The sequence below is a fragment of the Panicum virgatum genome, unplaced genomic scaffold (genome assembly GCF_016808335.1).
Source record: "Panicum virgatum strain AP13 unplaced genomic scaffold, P.virgatum_v5 scaffold_5922, whole genome shotgun sequence".
In the NCBI taxonomy this organism is placed as follows: Eukaryota; Viridiplantae; Streptophyta; class Magnoliopsida; order Poales; family Poaceae; genus Panicum; species Panicum virgatum.
Window position 1 is genome coordinate 1 of NW_024376711.1, and position 23,834 is coordinate 23,834.

Here is a 23,834-nt window from a genome sequence, read left to right on the forward strand (position 1 = left end):
TTATGGTGGCTGTTGGGGCGAGGGGATTGAGGAGAAGAGAGGTTGTTATGGTGGCTGTTGGGGCGAGGGGATTGAGGAGGAAGAGAGGTGCGGCTGAGGGCTGCTGTGCTACAGTACCCGCAGGTACTGTTCACGAGATGGTGGCTAGGGTTTTGGGGCTGTAGGGGCGCTAGGAACGCCGGCCGCGGGGTTTCGCCACGGCCGGCAAGAGAGAGGGATTTCCTTCTAATCTCTTACTTGATTAGATTGATACATCTCCTCTCCTTATACAGAGAGGTTTACTTGACCCCTAAGCGAGCGACTAATTAATCCTAATGGGCTAAGGCCCAATAGTCCCTTGACTCCTCTAACACATTCCGTTTATGATAGAAACTCTGACTATGGACAATTGGTGCCTTTGTTACTTCATAATTCCTGGTTCTTGCTGAAACCGTCATAACGCGGCCACAATGAGTCCATGACCGTGTAGGTTTTTATTCCGAACATTCTACTAGTAGCTAGTGGGGCACTAGGAACACATCAGAGCTTGCTAGCTTGTAGTATCTTCAACTGCAGCTGATACTACTCGGTCTTGGTTTCTTGTTGGGTTTTATCCGTCTCGCTGGGCACCTCAACTATCATCTTCCTCACACGAAAACATCGCCAGGTGGATGTCACCTGCAATAGATCGATGCAAAAAAAATGCAAATTCCACTGTTCAGAACCCAATAGCCTTATTTTTCTTGCCCAACTACTGAATCGGGTGGAGTCATTGGTGCAAACCAAAGATGAGTAGGCTGCCGGGGTCAATGGGAATTGCGAAGCCAGGGTTAAGGCGCCGCTCGTTGATGTAGGTTCCGTTGGTGCTGCCCAGGTCCGTCACCAGCAGCCTCCCGTCTTTCTTCTCCAGCCGAGCGTGCGTGCCAGAAACTGCATTTTTTTTACGCGCCCAGGAAATGCAAGATCAATTGTGAAAGATTTATCTGTTCCTGGTTGCTGTAACTGACAGAGCATACATTCCATTCCATGCATGATGCTTATTACCAAATTCAGATAAGTGGACATGTGAGAATTAATTAGTGACTGCAATTTTGCGAGAAATAATGACCTGTGGCAATGGGGAGGACGATGTCAGCTTTGTCAGCGACCCGACCAACGGTCACCGCATCCTGGACAATGTGGACACCACAATTCTTTCGTCATCGAGGTTGTTCAATAACATTTGTCAGTTAGTTGTTGAGTGCACAAAGAGGATGATGATGGTGAACAACACATACGGAGGCTATCTCGAACGCGCCGGGGCGTGCAACTTTGTAGCCGATGTGGCGCCAATCGCCGTCGCCTGAAATCGACAATGCAAAGTGCATATGAGCATAATTCCATCCAATGAATACTGACAACGCTCGGGAAGAACAATAATATGACAGAGTGGGTAATCAAAGGATACGAGATGGATGTTCAGGACCGCAACTAGTGCTAAATTGCAGATGGACACGATGTAGAGGCAGAGCTACTAGAAGAATGGGGGAATCAATGATGTTAGGCTGTAGCAAACCTGCAGGGTCAAGAAACCCATCTTACTGAAGAACCAACGGTGGATGGACCATCAGCAAGGCTGGAGGAACACCTCAGGATGCGCTTCTTCTTGCTGCTGTGTAACCTTGGCACATCCAGGCAAATCGGATGCTGCTGCTTGAAACTGGGCACGGAGCAGCTGCTGCAAGAGGGCCGAAGCAATGAGGAGGAAGTGTTTAAGCTTGTGAGTGATCTCCTGGGACTGGAGAAGAGGACCAGGGAGGAGGTAGTAGCCGCCGCAGCTTCCATCAGATCGGGCGTTGATGCGCAGCAGCGGAGGGAATGGAGGGGACGGGTCTCGCTCGTCTCGAGAGGCCTTGGATTTGTTTGCGAATCGGATTGTTCCTTGCCTGTTGCTTTCGGGTGGATCATTGGAGATATGAAGTTGAGGCTGCTGTTTGTCCTGGGCACAAATCCTCCACCTGGCCTCCGCAGCCAATCGTTCCTCCTTGCCATTGCTGCTACTCCCTGCGTCTTCATTGGGGGGATTTTAACTTTATAATATTATAACAATCGCCACCTCCTAAGATATTATTTTTGTTTTTGCAATTACAGAATCAGGAGAGAATTTTTTTTTATATTTTTACCACTCCTTGCTCACGTGGACGCCAGCGCGTCAGTCGAACTAGAATCCACGTCAGCTCTCGCCTCCGCGCCCGACCCGTCCAGCCCGCCCATCCAAATCGGCCATTGTCCACTCTCCTTTCGTCTGCTCTGCGACGGCGTCCTCCCGCTCCGCGACGGCGTCCCCACCGCCACTGCAGTGCTGCCGCCGCCCGCGACGTGCGGTCATACCCATCGGCGCGGCCCGGAATGGGCCCGCTCGTGGCCCATGCAGCTGATGGGGGTGCTCGCCTGCGCGGCCGCGGAGCCGCAGCTGCAGGAGCAGTCGGCGCTGCAGGCGTTCCTCGCGGCTCGCCGCACGAGTGCGCGGCCACCTGCTTGAGACGGCGTCGTCCTCCTCGAGCTGGTGGCCGATGCCCACAACCACCATCTGCTGGAACACCTGCAGCCCTCCGTCGCCGTCCGCAGCAGCGCCGCCAGGCTCGCGAGCTTGTCCATCGACGCCGGGGCAAGCTGCGGCCACCGGCGAGGAGCGCGGGGCTCGCAGTGGCCGTCGGAAGATGGCGACTGAGCTGGCCGCGGCCCGCGGCCACGAAGCGCGCGGGGCTAGCTACGACGATTGAGATGGCCGCTGCCACCGGCGAGGCCCCGGAGCTAGCGCTCGTCGGAGACGGCACTTGGGGCTGGCCGCGGCCACCAGCAAGGCGCACGGGGCGGCCGCAGACGACGCGCGGCCACCACCTCGTAGTCTAGTACTCTAGTATTCCGTATTCCATCTCTCGATTGCAAGCGATTCTCTTTCCTCTTTCCTCTTTCCTGCTTATTGACTTCTATTTCATACTCAGATGCAAGGATTCATCAAATCTTGCTTTCTCGTTCTCTGTCTGCTTGTTTGTTTCCCTGTGAATGACTGATCCAATGGAGCACACAACCTGTTTGTTAGAATGTACGCCCGATCATGATAACAATTGGTTTCAACGGACATGGCGAGGCCACTCTATGGTCTACGCTCGTCACGGAGCTTGCTCTCAGGGCGAGCTGCGCGCGCACGCGGTCTCGATGCAGAGCTTCGCCCATGGCTGGAGGTGGAAACTGGTCGGAGGAAAAAGACCCATGGAACGCGTCCGTGCCGGCCTGCGCCTCGACGGGGGCATCCATGCGGACGCAGGCCAATGCCACGGTCGTCGACCTCCACCTCCCGGACATCGGCCTCATCGGCAGCGTGCCGCCGGGCACGCTCGGGGGCTGCAGGGACTCCAGATCCTCTCGTTGCGTGACAATGCGCGGTATGGACGCCCGGCAGCGTCGCGTGGGCGGTGGCAGCGACGCTGCAGGGGCGGGGCGGGCGAGGCAGTCGGGAGCAGAGGAGGGGCAGAGTGGAATGGGCTGGGTTGGGTGCTTGGGCTAGACAAAAGGGGCTCGGCTAGGACGTGGCGGGCGAGAGCTGGCTGGATCCTAGTTGGACTGACGCGCTGGCGTCCACGTGAGGAAGAGTGGTAAAATGTAAAGATTTTCTCTCTCCGTGCTGATTCTGTAATGCCAAAATAAAGATGAATCTCAAGAGTGATGATTGTTATAATGGTATAAAGTTACAATCCCCTCATCTGGGTGTCATAGTGTATAATTTGCATCTACACCTCGCCAACTTTCTTTTTTTATTGAGAGTCAGTTGTATGCTGTGATGCTGAAGCAGTGAAGCCTATCTGAATCACGACACGAACTCGAACCGATGAGACAGCCTCTGACAACAGGGCCCACACGTCAGCCTCAGCGTGCTAGTAGCAACCACAACGTGCTGCCCCCGTCGCCTCCAGAATTTTAGCGATACCGATTCAGATCGCGGTCGCGGCGGACCCAAAGAGGAACCAACCGAGACGATGGCAGCACAAATTCCCCATCTGCAGATCCCTGCTCCGCCCAAAGGTAAGATTTTTCCGATATCTCTGCACTCAATAGTCCGGATCGATGTTTTTGTTTCGTCAATTTTCCTCAACTTTTTGGCCTCTCTTTTGTCGATCCGCCGGATTCGATTCGATCAGATGGCGGCGGCGTGGGCGGGTGCTGTCGGTGTTGCTCGTCGCAGCGCAGGCGGCGTCGGCGGCGCCGGTGGTGGCGCCAGCGTTCCTCCAGGCCGCCAAGAACGACGGTTGGGTAGCTTTCTTAACTTATCTTTTCCGTCCCTAGCTTGAGATCTCGTGCTAGATATGCTGTTAATGTTGGGATTCTGGTTGCTATGCTTCACTTAGAAAGTAGAAAGCAATTGTGCATGGGTATGCAAACCATTGTCATGACACATGTATTTTCATTTTCTTTTTTCAAGGAATAGTTTCTTTATTTGCTGATTGTTTCGTTATTGCCCTGTGAATAAATGGGAAGATGGTCCAGCCAGTGGCTAATTAGCTCATGTATTTACGGCCTTACTTTGCCTGTCTGCTTCTATGCCATAGAATCATCTTATTGGGAGGAGAACAACTGTTTAGTGCAGATTGATTTGTGAATGCTCACATTGTATCAGATGATTTTTTTCTATTATTTTGGAAAGAAAAAGCATGTTCTTCCAATGTATCAATGAAAAATCAAGATTGAAATTTTAGGCCTAGGGAAACAAAAAAATGAATGGCCTCCTCAAAAGTGGAAAGATTAAGGGAATTTTGTATTTTGATGTGCACAGTGCACACTGCACATTGTGGGATACTATCACTCGGGTGTGAAAACACTGTATGCCCTAATTTTGGCACATGCTGTATGAACTAGGGTTACTTCTGGCCTCTTAATTTTATTGGAGGACCTTTAGCCACTAAATGGCAATGGAACTTGAAGCCATGAATTCAGTTAAACGAGAACGACTAGTTCTTAGCAATGCAGAATTTCTTTTACTAGAGAATTTTACACATGTTAAGCACCATACGTTTCCTACCTAGGTTACATGTCAGTGTCATACATGGTTTCTGATGCTGATGCTGGATGCTTATTCATATACTCTGATGATGTTCCTAATCAATCTTACTCAGTGACATGAGTTCAGTTGCTTGCTGATTAGATCCAGTAATACCTTCCTCAACCTTGTTGTCTTGCCAGTTCCTTTAGTTGCTGACTTGAGAGCCAAACTTACGAGCTCATCTCAAATATTTCTTTTACCTTCAAATTATTAGTTTTAGCAAGAACATGTCAGTTCACTACTCTAAAATTTACTGGCATTCCATCAACCTTACCATCCAGGTTCCGTTCCGATGATGCTAAGGAAGTAGTCCACTATCAGACAGTGTCACCAAAGGGTTTAGCTAAGTCTGTTCTTGAGGAAGGTGGCTGGTCAACTTGATGGTAAGTATCCCCATTGGTGAAAACTTGAGCTCTCACGCGACTTCTTTTAATTTGTCAACTCTTGCATTGAGACAAGTTTAATCAGTTCCCTGATGTCTTTATTTCGTTTTTAGTGTTCAAAGGAGGATGCTCAGAAGAATGTTGATGTTGCCATTGTTTTTCTTGGCTCAAAGGTACTTATTTGATACTCATCTATTTTCTTTTACCACTTTTAAATTATCTGCTTGTGCAAATATATATGAATTAAATAATATTTTAAACTAAATCATTGCTTATACATAAATAAGAAAATTGAAAGTCAATACAAATAGTTTTTTTAATTCCATGAATCCATAAAACTAGCAAATTCTCCAATCTATATGGTGAAGTTATTAATAAGACAGCCATTGCTTCCAGTTTTCACTGACCATTGACCTATTCTTTTTTCCTTAGCTACAATCGTCAGACATATCTAAAGATAAGCAAGTTGATCCAACTTTGGCAGATACATTGAAGGTAATCGTAGGCACTCATTGTTTTCTCTCTTGGTTATTGTTTAACTTAAGCATCAAATTTTAATGGCTTATAATCGCTGTGCTTCTGTCAGCTCTCCTTCACAAGTTCAGAATTTTCCATGGCATTCCCCTATGTTTTCACGTCAGATGATGAGAAATTGGAGAATTCATTGTTGTCTGGCTTTGCTGAGACTGTAACAGTGGTTTTGAAAGAAATCGTGTCACCTACACAGACACATGTACAGTAATTGGTCAATATCTGAGGAAACATCGCAGCATGGATTCTATTCGTGTAAGTTTTTAATATTTTTTTGGTTCTTCTATGCTATATTTGTTCTGTACATTGGCAGCAATCAACCTGTACATTACAGGACTTAGTGACGTCACGGATGGGAAATAACCCAAGTGGACAGACCGATCTGGTTGTCTTCTGCAGTGGTGGTTTTGAGGATTTAGACCCTGCGAAATCAGAATCTTAGGATATTACTACTAGCATTTCTCTTTTACTTTTAACTGTACAGATGAAGCTAATTTAGTTCTATGTCACTTGCAGGAGAGTTGCTTTCTGAGCTGGTCGCCATGCTGAAGAAGTCTGGAGCTAAATATACCATTCTTTATGCTTCTCAACCATCTGGTTTACCGGAGAACCCTTGCAGAGAAGACTAATACTACTAAAGCTGGACGGGCCAAATGTGATGGAGAGTGCCTAGTCAAATCAACTCTTCTTGAAGGAACTTTTGTTGTAAGTAACTTGTATTCTGTTACTGGTTAACTCTATTCTTAAATTTGTGCTCTCCTGTAAAATGATTGTTTGTATATTAGTATACCTTGTATCCTTTCATCATTTTCTCACACTGGTCTACTATGTGCAGGGAATTGTACTTCTTATCATCTTGATATCAGGACTCATGTGCATGATGGGAATTGACACTCCCTCGAGGTTTGAAGCTCCCCAGGAATCTTGATCTCACTTGGACGCAGCATATGGGAGCTCGATGACGCACAAGGAGTATGGGCGACCGATGTTTGTTGGTCTGCACTTGTGGATATTGTTAGTTTCCTTTTTGGACGTGCCCTGTGTATTGACTGAGCCAACTGTTATTCACATTGTGCTCCATTTTTGCTGTAATATTCTACAAGATCTAGCTCAGCTATCGCAAACAAATACATGTGTGAGGCTTGTGTTGTACTTGTAGCAAACATAGCATGCCTCCAGTGTTCTCTGTGAATAACCTGAAAATTTCAGGTAACCAATAAGATGCTACCGTGCATCAAATAAAATGGAATCTTGTTACTATTTGGATCAGAAGTTACTGTGGTTAAACGTGTGTCGTGTCTATATACATCTGGCGCTGTGAATTGTGTCTGTTTCTTCTGTCAACATCTATGGTCTGGGACAGCAATGTCTTTCCGATGCATTGCTCATGAGTAAGGACGAATTAATGGCAGTTTTACACGTCCCAAAAAGGCTTAAAAGCAAAAGAATTCACCACATGGGCAGAGCAAGCACAGCTACAGCAACGGATCGTCTCATTGCTACGGTTCAGATACACATCATGCTTGTTGCAGTAAAGGCACACGACAGCTCATTTCCACTCGATAACAAGCAGACACCAACCAACAAATAAACACTAAGTGTACACCAACCAAGTCCTTACAAGCTTACAAACTTCTGTAGACTCCAGGAACAATAAATAGTAATAGATTGTTCAATCTTACAAAAAGAAAACAACAAACATAGGTTCAAACATAATTATGAAGCCAACTCAAACAAGTTTCACCAGCTAAGACACGAGACGGCAGTTCGGCAGGGTACTACTTGCAAACCGCCCATCATAGTAGTTAAACTTGCGGCCGCTGGCTAGGACTTTACGCTCATATTCGCTAAAACCATCCGGATCACCTGGACACCTCCAATATGGAGGAGGCACTGGCCAGCTGTCATTCAATAGTTTCCCCACAATGTAATGAGGTCAAGTTATGCAAAACATTGTAATTGCAGTCATTAGTAAAGGAATGTCTCATCATACCTGTTCACAAAAACAGTGTCATCTCCATCAACACGGAAACTGTCAATTTCAGCACCAGTCCTATCAAACAAGAATAGATTGAATAGAATATTAGAATATGTTTTACTTAGATAAACAAAATATGCATGCTAACTTATAGCTAGGTACAAATCTAATGAATACTTCAATGATAAGCAATTAAATAGGCAAATGAAATCTGGAAATACCTTTTCTTAAAACAATCCAGGATATCAACAATATCATCACAAAACAGAAACGGGGTGCCCATTTTTGGATCATAAAGTTCATGCCAATAAAATTCCCATCATAATCAACAAGGGGCCCTCCAATCCCGGCCTAGCCAGGTTAGATTGAGAAGTTGTCATTTGTCAAGACAAGTTAAAATCGTGAAAGAGTACGAAAGAAAATTCAACAATACCTTAGTGATACGACATGTAGAGTAATGAAGCTTTTTGCCATCAAATTGACCCGACCAGGAGGGAACCAGTTGCCCACTTGAAGCCATCAAATCATTTGATTTGAAGCAACGCCCAACAGCAGCTACTAACTTAGAAGAACAAATTAGTGACCCGTGTTTAGAAATGGCTAGAGGGACAGCACATAATTCTTGGACACTGACTAAAGCAACATTATATTGCAAATTGTAATGTATATAACGTCCCTTCTCTTCGTCTGTTGCTCGGAAGACGCACTTCAATCTGCAAATGATATAATGAGCTGTCAGCAATATCTTTGGAGAAACAAGGACCACAAATAACTAGGAGCACCAACCCTCAATCCTTCAACAATCTTGTCTCCATCATCATAGGGATAATCAGGATTTCTAACTAAGCTCGCCGAAGTCAGAATAATCTGGCATTCATTGTCTCGGCATTTACCATCCCAGTCAATAAAAATTCCAGAACATGCAAAATACCTTGTATCTCCTGGCACATATTATTTTGATCATTTGCAAGTGATAACCAAATTCAAAAATGAAGTAGAAAGAAGCATTAAACTGAATAATCACCAGTAAATGAAGCAAGGGAGACAACACTTCGACATATCTTTCGACAAAATCTTTTACCAAGTTTCTTCCAGATACCATCTTGGTAAACATCACCAAAAGGCTCTTCGAAAGTATAAACCAATTTCATTCCACCTGGTCAAAGATACGTAGTTGTTACAGGTACTGAAGAACTGCAAAAGGGCATAGTTCAGTTAAGTGAAGTAAAATAGAAAAGAAATGACTTACTGCCAGTGCCAGTTGGCTTGGGATAGCCCACCACTTCTAGATGATCCTTGTTCGGAGCACCTGGCGCCACATGGTATCAATGATTTCTATCCATAGACAATGTGTGCAATAACTAAATAGTGAATGGTGGTCTTGGTATGCCAACCTCAAACCCAGATCTTCAGTGGATGGATTTATATAGACATATACAACAACAACAACAACAAGCCTTTTTTCCCAAGCAAGTTGGGGTAGGCTAGAGATGAAACCCGAAAGAAATAAGTTCAAGGTTCAGGCACATTGATAGCTAGTCTCCAAGCGCTTCTATCCAAAGCTATCTCTTAGAAATATTCCAATCCTTAAGATCTCTCTTAACCGACTCATCCCACGTCAAGTTTAGGTCTACCTCTACCCCTCTTTACATTATCGACCCGCTCAAGAACCCCATTACGCATCGGCGCCTCAGGAGGCCTTCGTTGGACATGTCCAAACCATCTCAGCCGATGCTGGGTAATTTTCTCCTCAATTGGTGACACCCCGACCCTATCCCGAATAACTTCGTTCCGGACTCTATCCCTCCTTGTGTGCCCGCAAAACCACCGCAACATCCGCATCTCTGCTACACTCAGTTGCTGGACATGTCGTCTTTTTGTAGGCCAACATTCAGCACCGTATAACATCGCCGGACGAATTGCTGTCCTATAGATTTGTACTTTTAGCTTTTGTGGCACCCTCTTGTCACAAAGGATGCAGAAACTTGCCGCCATTTCAACCAGCCAGCTGAAATTCTATGCCTAACATCTTCATCAATGTCGCCATCCTTTTGTAGCACCGATCCTAAATACCGAAAAGTATCCTTCTGGACCACCACTTGCCCATCTAGCCTAACGTCTCCCCCCTCATGCCTAGTCGCGCTGAAATCGCACATCATGTACTTCGCTTGGTCCTACTAAGTCTGAACCCTTTCGACTCTAACGTGCGTCTCCACAGCTCTAACTTCCTATTAATCCCTGCCCTACTCTCGTCAACTAGCACCACATCATCAGCAAAGAGCATACACCAAGGGATCTCACCTTGATTTGTGGGTTTCAAATCCATTAGAGTGGCTATTTTTTATGCTGGTTTGCCAAAATCTAACGCAACCCTCCTCCTTTACCCGGGCTTGGGACCGGTTATGCTGAGACGACTCAGGAGGAGAGAGTCTTCCAGTCAGCATAGGCGGAGTTGATTTATATAGACATATGCGTGTAGTAATTTATGTTAACAAAGCACCACACTAATTGCACTATGCAACTTTTAAAAAAAAATAAAATAAGCTAAGTAGGGCAGAATGCTAGTGCAACAATGCTATAACTGATTAGCACTAACAACTAATAGCTACCTCCAGTCCATGTTATCTAGTCGTCCGACTAATCGCGATTAGTCACGATTAGTCGGGCTTATCGGTCCAGTGACCCCGATAAGGGACACCGAGTAGGTCTGGGCGACTAGTTTTCTAGTCGTCCGACTAGTCGTCGACTAGTCGCGATTAGCGCGTCGATCAGGTTGGAAAACGATCAGACTTGAGATTGTTTGTGGGCTGTTTGAGTTGTGGGCCTCGGCCGGTGACGGCTGGCAAGGTGGCCCATTAGGGTTTTAGTATATAGAGGCTGAGACAGAGTTCTAGACAGTTCACAAATCATCTCACACAAGTGAAAATCGACCATCATTGTTGACTTCATGCTTGCTTTTTATTAAGTAATATGCAGTACATATATCATATTGGTCCTGGGACATATAGGACGACTAGGCTCGACTAATCGGCCTGATCGACGACTAGTCGTCTGATCGGTCTCATGGCGACTAGGTCCGACTAGACGATTTGAAAACATGGCCTCCAGTCACTAACACTTGGCAGTTTGACCAAAATCTGGTCAACCTTTAATATCTAATATTTTAATAGAAAATAGTAGGCAAAGTTATACCTCAAAAGCTATACAAAGTCAACAACACCATGGATTTATGGCTAGAGGTTTATATAAGTACAAAAAAAAAGTAATGGGCACCACTCGTAAAAACCTTTACAATGATGAAGGACATTTAAGTGATCTGAGTGGCTCTGTACTCACCTTCAGGTTGTGAGTCCTGTGTATCATCTGTCAGTTCTCCAACCCTGTGGAATGTTACAAAGAAGGTTACAAAAAAAACACATGTGGAAGAACATCAACATACAGCACAACACCTTCAACTTCGGCACAGGAATGTTGTTATGACGGGAGAACATTTAATACTACTACAAAAGACACTTTTTCAGAGAGAGAGAAGACAGCTAAAAATAAAAGGATATTTCAAATTCAATAAGCCTCACATACGAGACAGATTACATCATATCCTCATGCAAGGAATGGGGAAGTGGGATAGGTGAGACCGTGAGAGTGGGTGACCAGTTAGAAGACAAATTTAAATAAGCAAATTGAGAATATTTTAAGGCATACCTCAATTTCTTTAACTCTTTTACCCGTGTCAGAAATGCATTCCTTTCCAGAGATGTCCAGAAATGCTGCAGCCGTTCAATAATCAAACTCGTGGGCAAGAAAAATGATTTTTTCATACTTGGAACAAGGTTCATGCCAACAAACTCCCCATCATAACTAAAAAGAGGGCCACCTTCCCAAACCTGGGATGATATGTGACAAGAAACAAGGGTTAAGGGTTACAAAACAAAATAAAGGGATATGGAACATTTATGTGTCACTGCAATTGTCTTGTGCAAAATTTAACCACATATCTCATTCATAATCCGTATATATACTTATATATACAAAATCTCGTGATACAAAATTCATTGCTAATCTATAATTAATAATGTTTAAATATACTTAGAAATATATAATATCATTCAAATATACTTATGTTATAAAGCTAACAACACCAAATCCATTCAATCTTACTGAACAATTCAGAAGACATTAGCAGCCAAAGTTAGCACAGTGTAGTCAATGCGACATAGTTCAGTGCATATAGTAACAAAAACATATTTCAACTCTGAAAATACAATGGAAGTGTACCTCAGATAATTTACAAGAAGTGAACATAAGATATTCACTTTCATTAGATCCACTCCAGTCACGAGTAAGCTTCCCAGTTATGGCCATTAATTTGCCTGATGTGTCACGCCCTAATGATACTACATCGCAAAAGGGCATAAATTGATTCCAATGATAGAGAAATACGGGACGAACATCAAAGGAGGAATCGATGTGGACAATAGCAATCTCAAGGTCCAAATCAGATTCCTTCAGAAATCCAGTGGCGACTTTTCCTTCATGGCGCACTTCAATCTAAAAGATAAAGCAAAGGAAAGTACAGAATGATCAAAAAATATCTTATGTAAACGAGCAAGATTAGTAACTGATCATTGGCAGCACAAACCTTAAGGTTATTATGGTTTTTGTCTTTATAACTCTCGAAAGCTCGAACCAAACTTGCTGAAGTCAGAAACCTTGTAGCATTCATCATGAATTTTATAGCTATGCCAGAGCACGAAAATAGCACTGTATCCCCTGCACAACATCATAATTTATCATACATGACTAATGATGTTCATACACATATTTTGACAAGTAAAAGAGCATAAGCGCATTATCACCATCTGACAAAGCAAGCGAGACAACACTTTTGGACAATCTCAAAACACCTTCTTTACCCAGGCCACTCCAGATACCTTCATCAGGGTACCAATTTGAGTCACCTAGTAAAGAAAGCAGATCAGCTGTGAATGCTCAAAAGGAGCTGTAAAAATACATTAAAAAAGAAGGACGAACCAGCAGGCAGACCTGAAACCAATGACCTGGTTCTTTTACTCTCATCTGAGCTTCTTATAAGACTATCACCACACCTTTTAGTTGCCAACATCTTTCCAACGCTGAAGCAGAAATAAAGAGAGTCAATGTGGGTCACAAACTAGGCAATGTTGCCAAACTATCACAGAACAACTAATGCAAGTCTTATGTCTGTTGATGCTTGTTGATCCGACAGAAAAGATGTAACAAGGCTAAATCGCCAGCAGTACAGTAAAATATATAGCCTTTACTTTTATAATTTCATAAGGATCAACGTTGAAACATTCATAAACTTTGTACAAAGATAATAGCGAAAGAATTGGCTAAAGGGAAGCTAGATTTCAGACAAGTTAGGATGAGTCGAGGCTGTTAATTGGATTTTCCCGTCCAATTAAAGACAATCCAAAGGTTTCATTGATTCGATCCTCAACTATTTCTCGCGATATCTTCTTAAGAAGTTTTGTTAGGGCATCCATACAGGCCTCTGGTTTAGGCAGGCAACCTGGCAGGTAGACATCCACAAGATAACTTATCAACTCCGCGAACAATATAGGAATTCGTACTAAACATTCCCTGTATCAGCGGTGTTTGGCAACATGTGTTCGGAAGGTGGCCTCAGAGGTGTTTGGCGTGAGTAGGGGAGGCAAACAGGAGGGGAAAGACACCTGGTGGTGGAATGACGAGGTGCAAAGGGCTATTAAGGAGAAGGAGTGTTTCAAGCGCCTCCACCTTGACAAGAGTGCAGCCAACATCGAGGGTTATAAATTAGCGAAGAGGGTTGCAAAGCGAACTGTGAATATAGCAAATGGTAAGGCGTATGATGACCTGTATCAGCGGCTAGGCACGAAAGAAGGGGAGAATGACATTTATAGGATGGCTAGGATTCGCGAGCGGAAGACAAGGGACATCAACCAAATCAAATGCATTAAGGATGGGACAGATTGACTGCTAGAGAAGGATGAGGAGATCATGGATAGATGGAGAGAGTACTTCGACAAGTTGTTTAATGGGGAGTGTGAGAGCCCTACCCTTGAGTTAGATGACTCTTTTGACGATACCAACAGACGTTTTGTGAGGAGAATTCAGGAGGTAGAGATCGGGGAGGCTTTGAAGAGGATGAAGGGAGGTAAATCGATGGGCCCTGATGGTATCCCCATTGAGGTGTGGAGATGCCTAGGAGATAGAGCAATAGTATGGTTAACTAAGCTTTTTAATCTCATTTTTCGGTCAAACAAGATGCCGGAAGAATGGAGGAGAAGTATATTAGTACCTATCTTCAAAAACAAGGATGATGTTCAAAGTTGTACTAACTACCGTGGGATTAAGCTGATGAGCCATACGATGAAGTTTTGGGAGAGGGTTATCGAGCATCGCCTAAGAAGAGTGACAAGTGTGACCCAAAACCAATTTGGGTTCATGCCTGGAAGGTCAACCATGGAGGCGATTTTCTTAATACGACAATTGATGGAGAGATATAGGAAACAGAAGAAGGATTTGCACATGGTCTTCATTGACCTTGAGAAGGCATATGACAAAGTACCGAGAAATATCATGTGGTGGGTCTTGGAGAAGCACAAAGTCCCAACTAAATACATTACCCTCATTAAGGATATGTACAAGGATGCGACGACGTTTGTCCGGACATGTGATGGCAACACCACTGACTTTTCTATTAACATAGGCCTACACCAGGGGTCAGCATTGAGCCCTTATTTATTTGCTTTAGTGATGGATGAGGTCACAATGGATATACAAGGTGAGATCCCTTGGTGTATGCTCTTTGCTGATGATGTGGTGCTAGTTGACGAGAGTAGGGCAGGGGTTAATAGGAAGTTAGAGCTGTGGAGACGCACGTTAGAGTCGAAAGGGTTCAGACTTAGTAGGACCAAGACCGAGTACATGATGTGCGATTTCAGTGCGACTAGGCATGAGGGGGGAGACGTTAGTCTAGATGGACAAGTGGTGGTCCAGAAGGATACTTTTCGGTATTTAGGATCGGTGCTACAAAAGGATGGCGACATTGATGAAGATGTTAGACATAGAATTTTAGCTGGCTGGTTGAAATGGCGGCAAGCTTCTGGCATCCTTTGTGACAAGAGGGTGCCACAAGCTAAAAGGCAAATTCTATATGACAGCAATTCGTCCGGCGATGCTATACGGTGCTGAATGTTGGCCTACAAAAAGGCGACATGTCCAGCAACTGAGTGTAGCAGAGATGCGGATGTTGCGGTGGTTTTGAGGGCACACAAGGAGGGATAGAGTCCGGAACGGAGTTATTCGGGATAGGGTCGGAGTGGCACCAATTGAGGAGAAACTTACCCAGCATCGGCTGAGATAGTTTGGACATGTCCAACGAAGGCCTCCTGAGGCGCCGGTGCGTAATGGGGTTCTTGAGCGGGTCGATAATGTAAAGAGGGGTAGAGGTAGACCTAAACTGACGTGGGATGAGTCGGTTAAGAGAGACCTTAAGAATTGGAATATCTCTAAAGAGATAGCTTTGGATAGAAGCGCTTGGAGACTAGCTATCAATGTGCCTGAACCTTGAACTTATTTCTTTCGGGTTTCATCTCTAGCCTACCCCAACTTGCTTGGGAAAAAAAGGCTAGGTTGTTGTTGTTGTTGTACTAAACATTCCCCCAGTGTATACAGGCAGCTGTAGCAATGACATATTTCAGTTCTGGCATTTGCTCATACAATCACACTAAAGATGGAGCTATTTTCATTATTACCATACCAGCTGTTAAAATCAGTTGCCTAGGACTTATACACAGAAAAGTGATAGAGCCTAAAAAACCATCAATGGATTGCAAGTCCAACCCTCTTGCAAATGAACCACAAAAGACAGAAAAAAGCAAAGTCTCAACTCTCAACAGAATCAAACAGCTAAAAGCAATCCCATGAAGAATCCAAGAAAACAAAGTCCTAGCCTGGTCGGTACGGATCATATTGAGATCTAACAGTAGGAAAACATAGCGGTTTGACCTAGGTTCAGGAAGAACTATAATAAATGCAATTAAGTACAATTGGAAATAAACCACCAAAACTCAAATACCTCAAATGTTGTAGAAGAAAATCAAACTTTTTAATACCCAGAAGGAAGAATTAGTTTAACATGTATGGTATGTTGCACCGATTCCGACACGCGTCGGACACGGCGATTCGCTGTTTCCCTAAAAATGGCGACACGGCTCCATATATATAAATATATAATCATGACACCAAATCTCAGCAAATAGAAAAGAAAAGGGGGGAAAGATAGAAGGGAACGGAATGGTCCAGCCCAACTTAGACCAGCCCAGTCCTTCCCTTATTCCCATTGCAGCCCACTAGAGCTAGGGCTCCATTTTACTCCCGCACACAAACTGCTCATCTCCAACTCCACCCCTTCCTACATGGCCGCCGCCTCACTCAACCTCACCAATGGCGCTCAGCTTGGCCATCTCCCCTCTGAGCGCCCGCTCGTTGCCTCCCTCCGCGCTCTCAACGGGCGAGGACGTGGACCTCGGCAGCTGTGCGACGGCCTCCCTTGTGCTGGTGCAGGGGGGCGACGAGGACAAGTCCCTGCGGCGAGCGCGACGATGGCGGGCGTGCTGGTGCCGTGCCTCCAGCCAGGCTGCGCGCGCGAGGGGGAGGCCCGCACAAGGAAGGCGGGCGTGAAGGATAATGGGGCAGCGGAGGGTTAAGGGAGGGGCAGCTTTGGTGGGCGGCCGTATCGCATAAGTATCGGCTCCGTGTCGCTGAAGTATCGGTTAGCTGTCATGGGCAGTCGGAGGTCTTATGGGCCGGCTGGGCAGGCCCATTAGGGTTAGGTTTAGGGATCAGATTAGGTCTTACTTAGGGGTCAAGGAACCCTCTCTATATAAAGAGAGGAGATATGTCATTCAAGGCAGGAAAGAATTATGAGAAATCAGTCTAGTCCCAATCCCAATTCGTCTCCCCAATCTAGATCCAATCCCATCCTAATCAGCCGTCGCCGTCCAGCTATCTTCCCGGCGGATGTCTACCCCGTTATGAACTAGGTTCATAACAACTGACATTAGCAGAATTATTTATTTTAGAGGTTCGATTATTCGATACTCCTACGACACGTGCCGACGCCGTATCAGTGTCGGACACGCTGTCCGACTCCGACACGTGACTTCAGGGGCGTGTCGGTGTAGCAATCCGGTTCTCTGGAGATCCTAACACAAGGCAGATTCCATTGTAACGAGGATCAATGGGGAGCTGACCTAGATTTGACGGCGGGTGTGTTACCTACTAGATTCATGAAGAATTAATAGACATAGAATCCAACCCAGCAAACCATCTAGCAAAACCCATATCTCAAAGGGGCAACAAAAGCCATCAAACTTTTCAGCACCCAAAAAACAGAGACTGACTTTTACAGATTCGAACCGCTAGAGAAGCAATCCGATGAACCAATAGTGGGTCCAATTGAAGGAGGAGCAAAAAGTATTAGATCGATTTACATGGAACATGAAACAAGGGCTGTCTAGTTGTGTTAAATCTGATGACACAGCCGTGCAAGGGGGAGACCCTGTAACGAGGGCAGGCGGGCCTTTCAGGTGGTCGAATAGGCCGTGCAAGCTGAGTCGGTCCGATGTACAGTATATGGATAATAATATCAAATGGGCAATGGGTCGAAAGTTGGGTTTTTTTAGGTGCCGAAATGCTTTGGACTTGCTTATCCATTGGGCTTGCAAGCGGAGAGATGCTACAATATTGACAGGAAGGCACAAGGCAGATCGGATGGAGGTGGTTTCAAGCCACAGCACCATACATTGGAGAGGGCTGGCAGATTCTTGCAAGCGGATGAAGAAAGGGTTAATTGGGTTTATACCATTATAATTTTCACGCTTTGAAGTTATACTATTACTATTCATCATATTGCAAATATACCATTACAATTTCACATTTCTTGAAGATATGCCATTACTTACCCCTTCGAGGTGTTTATAAAAATATCTAGACAGAAATACCCCCATCATCTATTCATCTTCCTCCTCCCATCACCTCTCTCCGTTGCCATTCCTCAACCAGGATTCGGTGCTTCAGACCTCTCCATTCTCCCTCGCGCTCGCGTCCCTCTCAACGCCTCAGGGTTTAGGGTGAGCACCAATGAGATACTTACAATCAAGCTTGACCAGCCACCTTCCTCAAGAACAGATTTAGCTAAACTCTGAAATGTGAATAGTAATGGTATAACTCTGAAACGTGAAATTGTAATGGTATAAACCCAATTAACCCATGAAGAAATGGCTAGTGGATGGCGCCGGATCAATCCTGGCAGCACCTCTTTCCACAGGCTGAGCTGCTTCCCGCGGCCGGATGGAAAGGATAGCGACACTGCTCCCTGGCGGCGAACAGACTGGAGAGGAGCGGCAAGCGGCAGGTGGAGAGGGGCGGGGGTGGAGCAGCGCTGAAAAGTAATGGAAAATTTATCTCTTTGATGTCACACATTGAACATTGTGGCATAGTATAGCTTGTGCTTGAAATTATTGTATTGTGCCCTTATTTTGGTGCCTAGGCCCTAGAGTATGAGCCTGGGGTTACTTTTGGCTCTTACATTTTCAGGGGCATCTCTGCCATCTAATTGCAATGAAACTTGAAGCCATGATTTCAATTAAACAAAACAATGACTAGTTTTTACCAGTATGGAGTTTCTTTTATCAGAGAATTTTTTACATCCACGCAGTAATACATCTCAATCATTACTCAAGCCTCGCTGTCTAGGTTTGTTTTATCAGAGAATTTTTACATCCATGCTGCACCTGGATTCTGATGTATGTGATAGATGCCATACTTTTCTTTCCAGTACTCTGGTTCCTAATTAGCCATCAGTCTTACTAAGTGATCTAAGTTCAGTTGCTTGCTGACTATATCCAGTGATACCCTGTTCAATTTTGATGTCTAATCAGTCTACTTAGTTGCTGACTTGAGCCAAACTTACTAGCTCATCTTAAATATTTATTTTACCTTCAAATGATTATTTTAGCAAGCACATGTCACTAAGAATTTACCTTCATTCCATGGACCTTTTTCTTGCAGATTCCATTCTGATGCCACTAAGGAAATAGTCCACTATCAGACCCTGTCTCCAAAGAGTTTAGCTAAATCTGTTCTTGAGGAAGGTGGCTGGTCAAGCTTGATTGTAAGTATCTCATTGGTGAAACTTAAGCTCTCATGCAACTTTTCAATTATGAGCTCGTGCATTGAAACAAGTATAATAAGTTCTCTGATGTCATGATTTTATTCTTAGTGTTCAAGGGAGGATGCTCAGAAGAATGTTGATGTTGCCATTGTTTTTATTGGCTCAAAGGTACTTATATAACACTCAGATAATATTTAGTGGTTGAAGTAATCTGCTTGTGCAAATACTATTTGAGTTAAATACATTTTTTTCAAAACTGAAGCAGTGGTTGTGTATAAATACGAAAATTAGAAGTCTGTATTCTGATAGATACTGTTTGTTGATTCCAAATAAATATATAAAACTAACTAGTAAACTCTCCACCTTTAAATCTATATGGTAAAAAATTACTGAGACAGACATTGCTTCTGTTGTCACTGACCATTAACTTGTTCTTTTTTGTCTTAGCTGCAATTGTCAGACATATCTAAACATAAGCAAGTTGATCCAACATTAGCAGATACATTGAAGGTAATCATAAGCACTTGTTTTCTTTTCTCTCAGCTATTGTTTAACTGAAACATCAAATTTTCAATTGCTTATGAAGGACCGGACAGGCGACCAGAGGGGGAGGTGAATGGGAGCCTTCAAAAATTCTCTAAGAGAATAAAGCCTATGTTCCGAAATCAACCCAACGCACCTCTCTTCTAACCGCCAAAGTGACACAAGCCAACTAGTGACGAGCTCACCTTAGGAACGGATAGGAAAAGCTCGATGCAAAGCGGAAGCGAACGCCGAAAGCTCGAGACTAAGCGGAAGCAAAACTCAAGGCAATCTACTCGAGCAACACTATCACAAAAGCTTCACTTAACTAAGGCCGCAAGATTTAATCAACCAAGACATGAAGACATAATTAAATCCTTGGAAATTAAGCTGATCAAAAGCTGAGGTTAATTAACAGTTGCAGACAAATTATACAAAGCTCCCAAGACAAAGCATTTAGTTTAAGCTAAAAAGATCTGACCAATTGCCGAGCAAAAACAAGCAAGCTAATTTACACTAGCTAAAACACGTTTCAATTTACAGGCCAAAACAAACTAGCAATGATTGCATAATCATTGAACATGTAGCATGAAGGGGACATCAAAATTAATTCACCTTGGTTGCTGTCGTTGAGATGCCGAGCATGCACAGTGCTGCTTGGTCTGCTTCGTGCGTCCGTTTGTGCTGCTTGCCCGACGTGGCCTTGTGCTGCTAGCGTGCTGTGTGTGGGCAGCGGCCTGCTCGATCTGGCCTGGAGGAGCGCTGCCTCTCCTGGGATGACTGCTCGCGTCCGGCCTTGTGTGCAGTGCTTGCTGCTGGTTGGGTCCGCCTGCAGCAGGTCCCCCGCGCGGCTCTTGCCTCCCTGCTGGCCTGGGCGGACGTGCTCCGCACGAACTGCTCCCGCCCCTGGGAAGCACCGCCTGCTGCAGAGCGCCTAGCGCCTCCGCCCCTGGCCGAGGGGCCCACGGACGCCGCCGTGCGCCGTGCGAGCTGCCGCTGGCTGGGCTGCGGCCAAGCCTGGCGCCGCCACGCGCAGCACTCCTCTGCGCGCCGCCGGTGGCCGCGCCTTGCGGGCGCCCGCTCCCCCTGCGCAAGAACAAGCAAAAGGGGAACCCGATTCTACCCACAAAACAAACTGAACAAATCAAATCCAACCACGAGTAGAAGAGATTGCCTCCAAATCAAAAGTCCGGACAGCACTAGGAGGCCTCCTTTTCCATGAATTTGAGATAAAAAAACTCAAAAATCCATCTTAATCCCCAACCCTAGGTGGAAAAGAAGAGGGGAAAAAAGAGATAACTGAGAGGGAGAAGAAGGGGGCGACCGGACTGTTCGACCCAGGGCTGGATGACTGCCCATCTCCCTCTTCTTATCCTCTATTGTCCATTTTTTTAATAGAGTCACGGACGGACACGGCGCCTTCACGACTTTGCTTCGCCTCGACGCAAGCTTCGCGATGACGCCACGTGTCCTCCGCCCCCGGTTTTAAGGCTCAAACCGGTCAAACTCGACTCCCCCGGTTTTGAGGCCAAACCGGTCAAACCCTCTCGCACGCCGCCGCACGATGACTCCTCGGTTTTGAGGTCAAACCGGTCAAACCGCCGATGTCGACGCGTATCCGACCTCCCACCGAGCCTTGACGCCTTCGAGTCGTTCGCGCGCGCTCGCCGCACGGGCCGCCTACTTGACTCGCCATCGTCCTCGCCGACTTGGCCGACGCCGTCTTCATCAACATGTACTCTTGCTCTTCCGTGCACCATGTGGACTGCCCATGGCTCCGCACAACTTCCTCGGGTCCCTCGGTCCAGGCCTACTCGCATTGACCCTTCACCGTCTTGGTCCCTCGGCATGAACCTTTCGCTTCTCCGAGCCTACTCGCGTCCATCCTTCACCGCGGTCCTTCAGCATGAATCTTTCGCCTAACCTTCACCACGCGCCGTCGATCGCCATGCCGCATCCTACACCTGCACATCACGAGCCAAGAGATACATCAAATTCACACAATATTGTCAATCACTCATCATCCAAGGGTGACCACCATTGGTCCTCAGTTTATTATAATTATTATGCTTCTACTGGCTTTCCTTCACAAGTTCAGATTTTTCCATGGCATTCCCCTATGTTTCCACATCAGATGATGAGAAATTGGAGAACTCATTGCTATCTGGCTTTGCTGAGAATTGTAACAATGGTTTTGAAAGAAACTATATCACCTACACAGACACGTGTAGTGTAAGTGGTCAAGATCTGGAGAAATATACTAACATGGATGCTATCAATGAAAGTTATTATATATTTTTCTAGTTCTGCTTCTGTTCTATATTTGCTCCCTATTTTGACTGCACATGTGTTGCAGGACTTGGTAAGGTACAGGAGTAGCAACCGAGATGGACAGACTGATCTAATCATCTTCTGTAGTGGTGGTTTCAAGAATTTAGACCCTGCAAAATCAGAAGGTTAGATTAAAGGCTACCAGCATTTTTCTTTCGCTTTTAATTTAACTGCTGAAAGGTAAACTTCTACAATGACTCGGCAGGAGAGTTGCTTTCTCAGCTAATTGCGATGCTGAAGAATTTGGGTGCTAAATACACGATTCTTTATGCTTCTTAACCATCTGGTTTACTGGAGAACCCTTCCAGCGTGCCACTAGGAAGGCATCTTGCAGAGAAGACTAATGATACAAAAACTGGCCGGGGCAAATGTGATGGAGAGTGCCTAGTCAAATCAACTCTTCTGGAAGGAACATTTGTGGTAAGTTGTTACTTGTAGTCTGTTTCATTACTTGTTACTAGTTCTATTCTGAAAGTGGGCTTACGTGTAGATTGATTGTTGCATATCAGTGTACCTTGAATACTTGCATTATATTCTCACACTTGTCTACTATGTCACAGAGAATAGTGCTTCTTATCATCTTGATATAAGGACTCGTGTGCATGATGGGAATTGATACTCCCTCGGTTTGAAGCTCCCCATGAATCTTGATCTCACTTTGACGGAGGATATGGGAGCGCTCGATGAAGCAGAAAAAGTATGATCACCGATGTTTGTTGGTCTGCACTTGTGGATATTGTTAGTTTCCTCTTTGGAAGTGCCTAGTGTATTTTATTGAGGCAACTGTTATTTACATTGTCCTCAATTTTTTGCTGTAATGTTCTACGGAGATCTAGATGAGACTAGAAAAATGCAACGCTGTTGGCGCCTTGAGAGGCCCGTCCCCGACATATATAATCATGTTCATGATCTAGCAAAATAGTGTGTAAACGAAATATTTACAATTGCCAATAGAATACGTGGAACCAATGATTTAGCATTACATTAGCTGTAGCACATGGAGCACTGGGATGATGCACGTAAAAGGTCTTTCCTTGCTCTTCCGTCCTTAGCACTTTTGCTTGCTTTTTCATTGCTGTTGTGCTACATTTTCTTGCTCTTTTGTTTGACCAACATTGTCATAGCTTACATCAGTTTTAAGCCTCTGCCGCCACTTGTTCAATACGTAATACACACGGTGGGTAGAAGTACTCGATCATGTAGCAGCACACGCCAATAGATGATGCATCATGCCATGCTTGCTATCTATGATAGATTGTTACCGGCAGGTTTGATACTGGTCTGAAAATGACGTGTAGAGAGAGATAAAAGCAAAATTGTCAACATGCATGCTCTAGATTTCGCATGGTCGGTGCTGACGACGAAATTTTAGCCATACGCAGGGCGCCAGATAAGCGCATGCATGTTAGGTTCTGAGAACCATGCCGGATCGGAAGAGTAGCCTGCAAATAAAAACATGAAGTAAGCAGGACACACTTTTGTTGCACAGGGACAAAGCATAGACCCCCTTTTGTTGCACAAAAGATGCCAAAATGCTGGCACATAAAGGCCTCGCTCCTAGCTGGCTCGTTAATCTTTTCCTCTCAGCTTACACACTTTTCAACCATATGCAGTAGTGCAATAACGTACATAATGCAAGCTGGATGTCATGGTTTTAATTTCAGTTAATATATATACTGCTTTATTTGTAGTCATCCCATCATGTCTCAGGTAACAGCTCTGATATAATATTTGTTTAGGCCTCTCTTTCTTCAGACGTTACAAGTAATTCTGTGATGACATCTATGATGAGTATAATCATTGTGTAACCTTCACATGATTTCCCATGACAGC

At 45.0% G+C, this 23,834-nt stretch overlaps 1 protein-coding gene and 2 pseudogenes across 1 annotated transcript; 1 reads left to right on the forward strand and 2 right to left on the reverse strand.

Moving 5' to 3' along the window:
- Nucleotides 1-379: 379 nt before the first annotated feature.
- LOC120694429 lies at nucleotides 380-1,867 on the reverse strand (annotated as a pseudogene).
- A 2,310-nt stretch (nucleotides 1,868-4,177) lies between these two features.
- LOC120694426 lies at nucleotides 4,178-7,239 on the forward strand (annotated as a pseudogene).
- Nucleotides 7,240-8,244: 1,005 nt separating this feature from the next.
- Nucleotides 8,245-20,851, reverse strand: LOC120694428 (putative protease Do-like 14). The gene is made up of 13 exons (XM_039977541.1): nucleotides 20,286-20,851; nucleotides 18,291-18,416; nucleotides 12,992-13,080; nucleotides 12,805-12,906; nucleotides 12,588-12,718; nucleotides 12,224-12,496; nucleotides 11,651-11,832; nucleotides 11,285-11,328; nucleotides 9,198-9,257; nucleotides 8,973-9,104; nucleotides 8,735-8,889; nucleotides 8,382-8,661; nucleotides 8,245-8,299 (listed from the first exon to the last, which is right to left on the reverse strand). Exons 3-12 carry the CDS (start codon nucleotides 13,068-13,070, stop codon nucleotides 8,593-8,595), a joined length of 1,227 nt encoding a protein of 408 aa, XP_039833475.1. The 5' UTR covers nucleotides 13,071-13,080; nucleotides 18,291-18,416; nucleotides 20,286-20,851; the 3' UTR covers nucleotides 8,245-8,299; nucleotides 8,382-8,592.
- Nucleotides 20,852-23,834: the final 2,983 nt, after the last annotated feature.